This window comes from Penaeus vannamei, chromosome 18 (genome assembly GCF_042767895.1).
Source record: "Penaeus vannamei isolate JL-2024 chromosome 18, ASM4276789v1, whole genome shotgun sequence".
Lineage (NCBI taxonomy): Eukaryota > Metazoa > Arthropoda > Malacostraca > Decapoda > Penaeidae > Penaeus > Penaeus vannamei.
Genome location: NC_091566.1, coordinates 25780362 through 25795361, shown reverse-complemented (window position 1 = coordinate 25795361; position 15000 = coordinate 25780362). Strand labels below are relative to the sequence as shown.

At 35.0% G+C, this 15000-nt stretch overlaps 1 protein-coding gene across 7 annotated transcripts in view; it reads right to left on the bottom strand.

Annotated features, from left to right (window-relative positions):
- Positions 1-6008: 6008 nt before the first annotated feature.
- Positions 6009-15000, bottom strand: part of LOC113801269 (cytosolic phospholipase A2) — a 56413-nt gene continuing 47421 nt past the window's right edge. For all 7 annotated transcript variants that reach the window (XM_070133042.1, XM_070133045.1, XM_070133044.1 and 4 more), the window contains 15 exons: positions 14732-14756; positions 13477-13561; positions 12904-13050; positions 12559-12712; positions 12145-12277; positions 11493-11629; positions 11045-11261; positions 10689-10802; positions 10352-10490; positions 9932-10042; positions 9131-9728; positions 8715-8929; positions 8283-8533; positions 7881-8007; positions 6009-7663 (listed from right to left, as the gene is read on the bottom strand). In XM_070133042.1, coding sequence (XP_069989143.1) covers positions 7248-7663; positions 7881-8007; positions 8283-8533; positions 8715-8929; positions 9131-9728; positions 9932-10042; positions 10352-10490; positions 10689-10802; positions 11045-11261; positions 11493-11629; positions 12145-12277; positions 12559-12712; positions 12904-13050; positions 13477-13561; positions 14732-14756 — 2869 coding nt within the window. In that variant the 3' untranslated portion in view covers positions 6009-7247. The remainder of the gene's footprint in view (positions 7664-7880; positions 8008-8282; positions 8534-8714; positions 8930-9130; positions 9729-9931; positions 10043-10351; positions 10491-10688; positions 10803-11044; positions 11262-11492; positions 11630-12144; positions 12278-12558; positions 12713-12903; positions 13051-13476; positions 13562-14731; positions 14757-15000) is intronic.

The window sequence follows — 15000 nt, the reverse complement described above, 5'->3', positions numbered from 1 at the left end:
AATTTCATAACTCTAGAATACACTAAAAGCTGTTAACCTGAATACAATTACATTTCTGAAACAGAAGCCGACCTACTTATGCGGTGTCCAGCGATGTGTGACTCATTTCCAACTGCTTTCACTGCAATCTATTTTGTTCAATACTTTAACAACCCATTTTATAACCCATTTAAATATAGCCATTGAAGATCACATTTTTCGTTACTAACATTCAGACTTCATCTAAAAAGATAATACCTAAAATTCTAAACATGTTCTGGCCAATAATAATAGATCTTCATCCTTTATGCTAAAGACAAATGAGCACTGCGCATCACAAGGATAAAGCCACTTATGGCGCTAATGGGCAACTTATAGGGTCTCAAATAATATAAGAAATATAAAAAAGTGAGCAATAATCATTAAAGATAATAACAATTATCATATTGCTCATTATCAAATTCACGCTTGAAATAATAAAGATGATGATTATGATGACGATTATGACAATGATAATAAAACGATGATGACGAGGATGATGATAATAACTATAATGATAATAACAATGATAATAATAATAACAATAATAATAGTTATTACAACCATAATTTTGATAGAATGATAATCATAATAATAGTAAAAATAATGATGATAACAACAATAATAATGATAACAATAATAAATATCATAATAATAACAATGATGACAATAATCATAACAGTGATGGTAATAGTCATAACAATGATAATTATAATAACTACAAAGAGTAATGGTGATAATAATCATAATGATAGTAATAACAAAAATGGTGTATATTATGATATCAATGATAATCATCATCATTACTATAACTATTATCATCAATGTTATCATAAATGGTTATATGATTATAAAGATCAATTATCATCACCATCATCATCATCATAATCATCAGCATTGTGATAATAAAAATAATCAATGATGAGGATAATGATAATATAATAATAACAACACATAATAATAATGATGATGGTTATAATGAACATTGTTCATTGCAAAAATGTTGAAAATATTTGACTGGTTTTGATTATATATCTCTTAGAAAGGCATGTTTTTTTTCTGACGGAGATAAAAGCGAAACAAGTCAAATGCATCTTTTGTATTGTGAAGATATTCATTCTCTTTATTTTGTAAACCAAAATTAACAGTGATAATAGTGACAATAATAATGACAATAATGATAATAATGATAACAATAATAACTATAATGATGATAATAGTACTAATAAGAATAAAACAACAATAAAACAGCAACAATAATAATGATAATAAAAATAATAATTATTATTATTATTATGATAAGAAGAAGAAAATAAGAAGAATGTTAATAATAACAATAATAATAATAATAATCAGAAAAAAATAATAGACATAGTAATGATAATGAAGATGATAATAACAACTATGATAGTAATAACAATAACAATTATCATTATCATATTTATTATTACAATTACCATTATTGTCATTATCATTGTTATAATGATGATAATGATAACCATGATTAAAGTAATGATAATGGTAAAATGATGATGATAATGATAATGATAACAATAATTATAATGATAATGACAGCAATAAAAATAATGACGATGGGAATAAAGATAACTAAAATGTAATAATGAAAATTATTTCAATAATGATAACCACATTATAAAAGAAGAATGAGTCTTCATCCTTACTGTCCTTACCTCCTTTATGTAACTCTACTCTTTAGACTATCATATATTCAAATATGAGTGTGTTATTTACATCTTTCTATTCATCTCCGCTTGTTTCTGAGGTCATCGAATATAAACAAGAAGTCCCCCATGTAATATTTTCATTTTCTATGAACAGAATAAAAAGTGGTGGTTTTCTTCCCGTTTTCTAGGACAGACTATTCTAAAATAATCTACTTCATCTGACTTCAATGCTGTGCAAAGGGGGAGTTGCGCATTACCCATTACCACAAACGCCATTACCACAAACAGTTGTAGTGTAAACTAGCATCAGAAATGTGAGTGTGCTCGATGATGTCAATACATGTGAAATGTATACACTCACATACACACGCACACATACTTCTCGATAAATAATACGCATGGCGCTACACACACACACACACACACACACACACACACACACACACACACACACACACACACACACACACACACACACACACACACACATACACACACACACACACACACACACACACACACACACACACACACACACACACACACACACACACACACACACACACACACACACACACACACCGAAACACAAATACAAACATACACATACACACCTGAAGAAAATAGTCACACAAATGCCATTTCTAATTCAGTGGTCGAGTGGGTTCGGGCACCCAAATTCGGATACACGATCGCAGGTTAGAATCATCAGCAAGGACCTCCTGCTGACATGTCGCAGTCAGCAGGGGCTGAAAAAACATGAAGGTCCCTTAAAAGTAAAAACACGCTGGTGGCCCCAAACAGGGCTGTCACTCCAGTAGTGAAAACGTATTTTCTGAAGGTTGTGAATGGCGTGGAACACTTGTTGAGGGAAAACAACAGCGAAGATTTTGAGCTTAATTCAGAGGTATTTCATAACGAAACTAAAGAGGTAGTTGCTGATGGGAATTACTATATGCTCACAAAAAACAGCTTTCAGCAGTTGTGAATCATAGTTTCGGAGTCAATCACGACCCGACCTATTCTAGCCAATCACAGCGCATCCGGTAACCATGAGTCTGTTTTCGCGACAGCTCTGGCCTCAATTGCCCTGCGGCCAAGGTCTACGTCACAGCTCGCCTGCGGCGCGGTATCTCGGACGCCCTGCCGCCGCCTTAAACCCCGCATGCCTCAAATCGCTGACGGCGTCGGATCTTCAGTGGCCAATCACTGCTGTTATTTCAGAGGGCTCTTAGGGAATCTTGACCAATCACATGCCGCAAATGCTGATTATCTGAGTTATATGTAAACACAGCCTGTGTCCAGCGCATGGCATAATGAAACTTAACTACGGCCATGAGAATCAAAGTTCCAGTATTGAGTCCATCGCGCGACAAAAATACTTATCCTTTTCAATGAATTTCGTTATCCCCCCCCTCAAAAAAATGACTTTGAAAAGCTATTCTCTTGTCATGCTATTTAGAGAGAATACTTTTCTAGTAAATAAGAATGAAAAGTGTCATGATTACCCACAAGATTTTTTGATGACTGAAAAGCTGTTGTACTCTTCTTTATATGCATGTAGACATGAGTAATGAATAATGAAAAATGGCCCCATCAATTTTCATTTTTTGCCCGAACGCAAAACAGGAACTTTCCTTCTTGCGGCCTAATATATTCTAGAATTAGTAATGCAGAAGAAATATGCAAGGTTCCTTATAAGAATTTGGTCTTATAAACGGAATGCATGAGTACCGTGAAAATTAGGAACGAAGCATTGTCTCCACGAAAGGATGGCTAATATTACAAGAGTAATTTTAGCTTTGGTTTTCATACTTATTACCAGCCAACAAACAATACTTGAAATAAGATCTAAATGGTTAACAATAATGAAAATAAAAAACATTCACAGTAATAACAATAAAGACAAAGTACTCACATTACATCCCAGATGAAGACAGTACTTATAGTAGTAGCGTAAAGCCACGATTGGTTCATGCACACCTAATAACAACATAATTGAGCAAAACAGAAATTGTAAGGTTGTTTTTATTGTTTTAAGGCTGCTCTCCCTGTCCCACTGTTAGGAGCCTTGATTTAAACCAGTATGGCGAGCCCCTGCCTACGTGTATGGGTTGTAGGGACAAGGTCTATATAAGTACTTGTAATAGACCTTGCGTAGGAACACTCGGCCGTATGTTTGGCGACAGAGAAAGGCGCCGTAATGCGGTTGAATATTCGGTGCAAAAAGAAAAAAAAAAAAAACCGTACGACAAATACGCCCAGGTCGCAATCTGTTTTATATACATAGATATGTAGATGAATGAATTAATGAATAAATAAATGAATGTGAATGTGTGTGCATGTGTTGATATATACATGCATATAAATGAATATATGTATGTAGATGAATATGTTTATCTATACATATATATACTGACATATATGTGTGCGTGAGAGAGTGGGTGTGTATGTGTGTATGTATGTATAAATGTTCATAATTGGCAGTTTCAGATATTTACATATTTCTTAGAAATCGTTGCGAGTTGTCTAATCGACCGGAACACGAGTGCAACATGATACACTGCGAGGACAAGCACCTTCGGCAGTGGCACCCGATGGACAACATACAAAATTATTGATGTTTTCTTATGTGACTCTCCCAATATATGTGCATCTCCCACTCAGTCTCTCTCTCTCTCTCTCTCTCTCTCTCTCTCTTTCTCTCTCTCTCTCTCTCTCTCTCTCTCTCTCTCTCTCTCTCTCTCTCTCTCTCTCTCTCTCTCTCTCTCTCTCTCTCTCTCTCTCTCTCTCTCTCTCTCCCTCTCTCTCTCTCTCTCTCTCTCTCTCTCTCTCTCTCTCTCTCTCTCTCTCTCTCTCTTCTCTCTCTCTCTCTCTCTCTGTCTCTCTCTCTCTCTCTCTCTCTCTCTCTCTCTCTCTCTCTCTCTCTCTCTCTCTCTCTCTCTCTCTCTCTCTCTCTCTCTCTCTCTCTCTCTCTCTCTCCCACTCCCTCTCTTTTGAGGCCTTTTCTGCGGCATTCCAAAACAACTAACATTTTAAAACACTTTGATACTTGTTTGCTCTTTACGCGTACTTTTTTGGAATTTGTTGAAATGTCTATTGTGCCAGTGTATTTGCCTCTTCCTTAATACACTGGAAGACACCCCGGCTAGCCAATCATAGCACGATACTCCTTAATATATTATACTATTCTTCAGATTGGGATTTTCATTAATTATGAATCGCATCGTATGTTTTTTGACACAAACCTTTTATATAAAGTTTTTCTATGGCTTTTCAGCAGCATATCAAATACATGTTCTTTCTGAATGAGTAATGATAGAAGTCAATCATAACGGAAGCTGAAACGAATTTATAATGTATTGACTTCGGTGCGATGAAGATCTTCAATATCATTTTGTAACTCTCTGATATAGCCTTGCAGCCGCAAAAAATAGCAAAGGAAATGCTGTGTAATAAGATTTTATTTTTACTGAAACTGAAATATATCTGAGAGCTTCCCGTTATGCGGTGAAGATTGGTGTGTATAAACAATATAAATTGCAGAGTAGTTAGGTACAATAGTTTGCTTGTGATGGAAAATTTTACCATCAGATTTAGTATCTTTTTTTTAAGAATTAAATAAAAAATAACTTATCCTTTTGTTTCAAAACTTTGCATGTCAATTCAAACTTCGATTATATCGTGTTTTGTCGTGACCATTAAGTAACACGAGAGGGTTGGGAATGTTCCAAAAAGGCTAATTTTTTCCACCATATGAAGGGAAGATGCTCATTCTGTGATTCTACAGTGTTACAAGATATCCAGTAGAAGCCTGCTAATCCTTCAACGTATGTTCATTCACTCCAGGATGCGACTATCCCCATAGGAGGCCTTTCTCGAACCTCAACTGGGATGTGCGTCCACACTTGTTCTCAGACCAACTAGCTGAAAATGCGGTCATCTGTAAGCATCGATATATTCACGGTAATAAACTTTTGGTTGTATTGCTTCAACGGAAATGTATATGAAGAAGTTCGACTTATTTCATATTTCACGGTTTGTTGTGGATTGTAATAAGGGCGGATATTGAGGCACAGGAAGTAAGCTCTTACCGCTGTTAATTCATTGTTTATCACCGGAATTGACACTGGTTGTTTTACAAAAAAAAAAAAAAAAAATCATTATGTAAGTGAAGGGCATTTTACGCCTTCACATAACAATTCTATAAGTTCAGCATATATCCAGCACCTAGTCTTCAGTATCATCAATGTGCTCTGAGTCTTTACTCTTTTTTCGGGAAAAAGGCTAAGTGAGAAAGTGCTATTATGTAATTTTCTTTATTGGAAATGTATTTTTGCCCTTAAACAAGTAACAGGCGTGTGCAAACAATACATTACAACGTGGAAATAAATAGATTAACTTTGTACAGCCATCACAGAGTACCCTAATATTCAATAATACAAAAGTGTCATTTCAATCACAGGTAAACCTTTCCTTGCTTCTTTGTCAAAGCTAAAGAAAAAATGTAACTTTACCACAGACCCCAGATATGTCTTAATCATAATCATGCAGTCAAACTGAATCTGTATTACAATTAATCAGTCGCTGCAGATATCCTGTTCAATGTCTTTAAAATGAAAGCAAATAAACCTTACATATTACTTGTATTTCACCTGCATTCAACTTTCATCTTAATCACAGGCAAAACTCTGTTGATATACTTCATTTGTAACTAAATCTTCACTTTGTACAGCATTCAAAGAAATATATCACCAACAGCCAGCAACACATTCAATGTTCCCCAAGGCACCTTTGAACCTACATATAGTTTACATGAGCATTCTCTCTCTACTTATTGAGAGACCAGGTAAAGAATGAAGATCTAATAATGCAACATGAGACATCATCCATGAATATATAACAGATGCACATTTCCACACATGATCATATATGATAATATGATAAAAATGATATGCACATATCTATCTAATGTTATAGGAATCTTGCATTTTCCTGTCCTATTTTCATAAAGTAGTATGCTTGTTTCTCATTTACGAAAGTAGAAATTGCAAAAGGTTAGTGTAGAAGCTTGGTAACATGAATACCCAGAATGTAGGTCACAACTTATGAACTGATATCATGAATGGCATAAAACCAAAGATTAGCCAAAATATAGTATAACACATCTCTATGTATTGGTTATTCGTAAAGCACAAACAATTGGTTCTGCAGCAATCATTTGAGTACATGCAGCTTTGTAAAAGATAAGTAAGATTCTCAGCTGTAACCACACTTAACATTAAGAATACCTCAGCAGTCACATTCAAATCAAACGCCTCCTTTACGACTGATGATGGAATGAAAGTAGTATATAGAGAGAAAAATGGTAAGAGGTCACGTGACATAAAGGAGACAAGGGAGAATGAAAAGAGAAAAATAATATAAAGAAGGAACTGCACTACCATTTAGCATGGTCAGACATGGGCTTAAGTCATTGGTCACTTAGCTCAATAATTTGAGCTGTCGCTATAAATAATTTAAAAATGCTTTCACCCTCATTTTTCACAATTCTTGAAGAGCATCAGTGTATTCTTCCTCATCAGAACTGTCTGCTTCCGTAAGACTATTCACATTCGCATACTTTTTCAACAGATCTTCATTCTGCGGAGACACGGTTAACTTTAGTTCTCTCCCGCGGTTCTTATTCTGAAAACTCGACACACGCTTAACGGTCTTCACTACATCACTCAAACTCAGGGTCTTTGAAGTCAAGCAGCTCTTCTTTCTTTCCGTGATTTCCTCGAGCTCCTTCTTAATGATGTCTATGCTGAAGAGGGTGTTGAATTCTATGAGCTTTGTCAGCCGGTCAAATTGCTCAAGCTCATAGACAAAGTTCATGGATGAGAAGGAGTTGTTGGGATCGTCGAAGATAGGGAAGTCAGCGAACTCCTTTTCTTCTTCAGTTTCGCGAGGTACTCCTAGATAAAAATAAAAAAAGTCAATTAAACCTACATACCTCTTCTATTACTTAACAAATAATAAGAAAGACATATACTCTTTTCAATCACTGCCTCATTATTTCTATAGGAAATTTACTCTTGTAATCAAATCAACATACAGATTGTAAGTAAAAAACAGTAACTCACAGAAAGCATTACATAAACTAAATTAAAATTCTGCATCTGTCAAACATACCTGGAGCTTTGAACTTCCTGAAGTTGTTATTGACTAAAGGGAAATGCAAAATAACGGGACAGAAATGGTCCATTGGGTGCTTGAACACGTAACACTCTCGAACCTCTTCATTCTCATACTGCGCAACCTGAAAGGAATTTAGGAGTTTAGAACAAGGTAGAACTCTTATATTCTATCCAGGATTAAGCCAATCAAATCCTTCCCATAAATAATCTATTAAATGTACTCATAAGTTAGGATTGTCATAAGTTATGTCACTGGAAATCATATTTGAATTAGCCACATATATTTAGTCCTTCAGCATTCTTGTTGTTAAATATTATTCTAAATTAACTGAATATAATACCAAGATTTGCCTTTCATAAAATATCAGTTACAGTTATTCACAAAAAGGAAACATACCTGTTTTTCTATTGGTGGGAAAGGAACCTTATTTTGTATTGCCCATCTTTCCGCCAAAAGCAGTTCTTTGAAAGGCTGCGATTTGTCCTCAGGCCTCTGGGAGAAGTCAAAGGAGAGGTATATATCAACAGCTCTCTGTGGCCTCAAGAGCAGTGGATAAGGAGAGTTGAAAGCCAAGCCAGAGTCTACGATGAACAGCTTCTTGGCTTTATTATCTAGTGGTTCATACCTACAGCCTGCCCCAAAGTTATCTGTAACAAGGTATTAGAAGCATGTTAGGATGTGTTCAGATCTTGCAAATAAACTAAAAATAAAATACACATTCAGTGAGAGATATACTTAAGATAATTAAAGAAAAAGGGCAAACAAAAAGATTAACAGGAAAGAATAATATTTGGAACGAAAAAGAAAGAAAAGAAAAATAATCTTTACCTGAGTCAACCTGATCTTCTTCCTCTTCCATTCCATCTGTTGCAAAAGGAGAGATTGGGAATGAGTGTCTGAGGGAAAGTCCTCGGAAGGGGTTCAGGACCTCTCCTGCTCTTCCAGCTCGAGAGTTGAGGATGTTGGTGCCCAACATGATATTCTGCTTCAGGCCTTCCCATAAACCTGCCTTTTTCTCAACTCTGGTCTTTCTGAGGGTTTTTCTGAAACCAAAAGTAAATCCATAAATATATGTTCAATATACCTATTTGTCTGTCTGTATATATCATTATAGATTGTTTATGTATTTAGTCAGAATGCAGTTTGATAATAACTATGAACTAAATATAAAATAACTAGAAGAAAATGTGAAGGAAAGGCAGGTAAGCAGACAGTTATGACTGGACAAACAAATTTCAACTCACCTCCTCTCAGCCCACACTTTCTGCCCAGGATTAGCCTCCTCCTTGTCATCAACTTTCTTTGCCTTGTTAAGACGTGCCGTTTTGATGGCTCCCTGGCGAACCAGCCTCGAACCTCCCTGTGCCTGAAACTCCGTCCTAACTCCAGGGTCACTCTCGGTGCTGAACTTCCTGTGGTTGTCCCTGGAGACTTTCCTCTTTGTTGTGTCAAAACTGAAAGCTTTAGGCAAGATGTCTCGGCTCTCTGATGCCTCCTCCTCTGTGCTCTGGGCTTTGTTGCTAGATGAGGTGCCTAGTAGACTATCCATCGACTTTGCAATCTTGTTCAAACCTTTCTTGAAAGTCTTCTGTTCAGGTTGAGGTTTGGCCTCCATGGAAGCAACTGAAACCCGGCGCCTTTCTTCCGTGGCCTCAGCATCCCCACTCTTGCCAGCAGCAGAGGCTGAGGCATCATCCTCACTGGCTGGCTGATCTGCGAGACTCAACTTCATCATGCTGATCTCTTCTTCATCATCAATCTCCTTGTCATCGTGGCCTTCAATGTCTTCTTCGTCCTCTGTTTCTGAATCATCTCCTGAGCTGTGTAGGTCGTCGATCTTATCTGAAAAGGCAGAAAATATTCAACTCTTTACGATTTTCCCAACTTCAAGTCAACTAATAAATCAGCAAATATTACTTCAAAAACAACTGTTTTATGCATATACAATCAACAACATTTTTTAAAAATCCAGGCTACATAATAGAAGAAACAATTGGAGAAGTAAACATAGAAATATCAACAAGGATAATGCAAGTATAACTCACCATGCAAATCATTTTCTTTCTGTGCATCCCTCATAATCTGTACAATGTCCTTCTTTCCACCTTCCATCACTAACCTCTTGATGAGGATGGTGAATGCGCTTCCCCAAACACCTGTGAAGAGGAAGTATAGCGTCAATAAGAAAGACCTCGATGATAATAGCTATATATATATATATATATATATATATATATATATATATATATATATATATATATATATATATATATATATATATATATATATATATATATATATATATATATATATTTAAATATATATATATACATACACATTAATTCATGTATCTTATCACTAATGAGAAATATGGGTTTAGCATAGCATTTTGAAGGGGTCAGAGATATATTACAGAATGGAGAGAGAGGGAAATTTTCAGACAAAGAGAAAAATCTTGACCTTACCTTGCAGAAAATGTAAAGGCAGTTCTTCGAAATGCTTGATTTTCTTCCCTACTATAAACTTGTTTCCAAAATCTTCAGATTTCATAAAAGTACCATATTTAGCGATACCAATCTCATATGGTGAAAATTCTACCCATTCCTGGAATATCAAGAAGAAGGAATTAATATTGATACTACTACTACAACTACTACTGATGATTGTAAAAAAAATAATAATAATAAATCAACCATTAAGCATCATTTCCCTTAATAATCATACTAATAAAGAGCATGTCCTTTCACAAACAAGTAAGCAATTCCTTAAATTCCTTTGTAAACTATGAAGACAAAAGCTTACCGAAAAAGAGCGGCATGAGACATTCCTCTTGGCATGGAGGCATGTGTACAGAGGCATAGGCACAATGCCTTGGACCAATATTTTCTGGGTGTCTGTCAGCTTTTTGTGCTTGGCCTGAAATGATTTCAGAATTTTATGAGTCATGATGTCATAGTTTGGAAGTGACAAATGATTGATGGTTTGAATTAAGAGAATGAGAGTAATCATCTTTATCATAATTATCATTATCACAGTTTATCTTTAATAAAGATGAATCAAATGACAAGCATATCCTGCTAAAGGTACACAAAAAAAAAAAAAAAAAAAAAAAAAAAAAAAAAAAAAATCCAAAAAGGAAGACTGAATAAGACACATACCCCTTTTAAGAGGACATCACCCAGTAGATGTCCAAAGAAGTCTGTGAACGATACTGGCTGGCCTCGTTTGTACTTGGCAATCATACTGGTGACGTAAGATGCTGAATTGAGCAGCTTCCACTTCCAATCACTTGTTACTGATGCCCGGAGTTCTTTCTGGATCTGGTCATGTGTTACATTTGGGAATTTGTCGTGGGCATAGAGAGTTGAGATGTACCTGTGAAGATGAGGAAATATAAAATGTACTTTTGTATATATACCTTGAAGTTTACATGTCAATGCCTTTTTTTTCTTATCATATTAATAACAACAATTCCTCCCCCCCCCAAAAAAAAACAGCTTTAATATCCACTTCCCTCATGTAAATACACATTCAATACCAATATTGCATCACCCCAAACTGAAAAACATAAAACTAAAAAGTATTCTTCATCTATCCAGTACTTACCAGGAAGACCCAGAGAGACCCGCAATGTAGGTTGCACAGTCCAGGATTCCTGTTTCTTGCAACGCCTTCACAGCCCCACTCATGCACATCATGGCTCGGAAACCTCCACCTGATCCCAGAATACCTAAGATTGGAACCTGATAATGATACAATAAATAATATAATAAGATATCTGGTAATACATAATAAGTAATACAATGAGATACCTGGCAATATATAATACATAATACAGTAAGATACTTGGTAATACATAATAAGTAATACAATAAGATACAATAAATAACTCATTTCTGGATGGAAGACTATGTAGGATTATATCACTGGGTTAAAGAATCGAAGAAAAGCATGATATGGAACACTGTCATAAATTCAAATGTTTTGTTTTCAGTTTTGATGTCTAATCTCATTCAAAGTATCATAAAATATTATTACTTTCTCTTTACAAGCATTGTTATGTTAAGATTTTTGGTGAAAGGCTAATTTTTCTACCAGCTTCACTATGTGAATTTGAAGTTAGTCACAGTTCAGTTTATGAGTCATAAGTGATATGTTTAGATTTTTGTCGAAAAGATAATCAGGCTTTCATCTTCATTATTTGAATTCAAAGCTAATCAGAGATCAAGATAACAGTCACGAGGAAACAAAGCCGTACCTGTTTCTCAGTGCTTGGCGCCTTGGCACCTAAAATACGCTGCATCCCTTCAAGAACCTTCCTGCGACGACTTCGTAGAAAGGTTTTCTCTGCTTGACACAGCGCCAGAGAGAACCGCAAGTCTGGAGTTTTGCTGGAGAAAAAATATCCTGTTAGAACTACACCAGCTTCACTTATATAGATTATTCCATTAGTAATAATGAATAGCATTTACTTTTGCTCATTATAGTAAATTAAGACATTAATGCTTGATATTAAACTAATCAAATCCTATTTCTGATTTGCAGTATTTGATGGCTAGATAAGATACATATATATACTGTATTTTCATGAATATAATTTACAGACTTTTCTCTATCTCCCTAACAATAAAATAATGTCAATATATACAGTTCCTACATTTAATAAACATACTTTTTCTGTAGTTTGAGCTCTGTGTGAACCTTTGAACCTCCTGGGAAGATGAATGTGTGTTCAACTGTGATGTCATTGGTAAGTTCATTGACACAAAATGTGTCTTCACCGAGCGTTTCATCCACCGTGTAGTTGGCATCCATTAACAATACCTCTGCAGAACAAAATATACAGTTAGTATTATCACTGGCTTTACATATAAGGAGAAATTAGCACTGTCTTTAACTTACAAAATTGTATATAACACAATAAAGCAGACTGTAGGACAATCAAAAACTGACTCCCTTGAAACTATCATAAAAGAACCACACAAATTTACAAAGAAAGAACCCCCAAAATACGTACTCAAAATGTGTTCCTTTCCCGGATCTAAATAAAAGTGAAACGTCTCATTCCAAAGGGGATTTGTACAGTTATCGACATGGCTGGTTCTCTTGGAGGAGTTAGAGCAGCCAGGGATCTTCAGGATGACGTATGGGTCTGGAGTGTCCACTGAAAGAGATAAAGTAATGAAAAATTTGTTGTTTCAAAAATGAAAGTATGGATATAAATATACATATATATATATATATATATATATATATATATATATATATATATATATATATATATATATATATATATACATATATATATGTATATATATATATACACACATATATACATACATATATATATATATATATATATATATATATATATATATATATACATACATATAAATAAAGTAATTAATCTCCTATAAATGATACAGATCTAGATATATTCATGTGTGACATCTTTGGCTTTACAATATAATACCCAAAAATTACATAAGAAAGACAATAACAATAAAGATTGGAGTAGTACTACTACCACTACCAATCATAACAATGACAGAGCCAATAATAATGATTTCAAAACATAATTCATACATACTGAGATCTTTCAGTGCACTGCCTTTGGTGATGGACTCGCCTCGCTTGATTGTGATCTCGAAGTCCAGGCATGATTCGTGTTCAACCTGAAGGAGAAGCATAAAGAGAACTGTTATTGGAAATGCATCTCTCACAAAACTGGTGCAATCATACAAACATCTAACAACACACACATATAAACACATACAAACACATAGACAAACACAGAAAAAACAAATAAACACACTATACAAAGACAAAGAAACATACTGGCAACAACAAATAAACAAGCAAACAAACACACTGAACCGTCTACCTCTTATGGTTGCTTGAATTTAAAATATATGGAGAAGATGGGAGGACAATAAAAAAGATTATACGATAGAGAATAATGAGATCATATAAGCTCCATGTTTCTCCTTTATCGTATTTTCTGTTCCTCATTTCGTTTTCTACGCACGTTCTTTTGTATTGTTATATTTTCCCACAATTTAATCTTTCTTTAATCTTTTTGATAGTCTTAAAGCGTATTTATGATTAATTGTGTTCTCTTGCAAGGTCTAAGTACTTATATAAGTATAAGTACTTATATACGACCGGTTTGTTAAAATTGTGCGAGGCCTGACACAAAGAATATTCGTATACTTGACATGAATAAATAAAGAAATAAATGCATATTCATCAGTCTGGACATGCATATCTACCCGGCAAATAGATGGCTAAATGTATATCTTTCAGATATACAGACAGATATGCCTTTATTTCTGCATCTGTATTCATGAAAATTCACTGGGTCGGGCCTGGCACAATTTTAACAAACTGGCTGATATAGACTTTGTTTTCTTGCTCCCCTCCTTTACTTCCTGTGTGCCTGTGTAGACACGGGTGTGTGCGTGTGCATGACTACACATCGGGTCTTGTGATATACTGCGGCGGAAGTCCCTGTGCGTGTGACGGTAAGAAAATGGAGAGGAAATGATCTTCAGGAAAAAAAATCACACGTGCGTACAGATGCACAAATATTCACATCCACATAAACACGCGTAAATAATTACACACACGCATGTATATACACACGCACATACACACACACACACACACACACACACACACACACACACACACACACACACACACACACACACACACACACACACACACACACACACACACACACACAAAACCAGCAAAAAGACACACGCAAACAACCAATCAAATAAACGAACAAATAAGCCAGTTAATAAGAAAAGAAGGTTCTAATCCTCTTTTGTCCTTACCTCGAAAACTTGGAAGGGATCGAATCTGAAAAGAAACAAAAAATATAAACGTTACTTTTAGGTCTTTGAACACATTAACAGTACAATTAAGAACAATAACAAAGATATAGTAATCATCATAATCATCGTTATCAATATCGTATTATTTTCGTCACCATTCTAATAATTACCACCGTTATCTTATACCATAATAACTCATCAAAAGCATTGAATCTTCCTTTCCTTTTTATACTATAATATATCTTTAATATATCGATTACAAAATATAC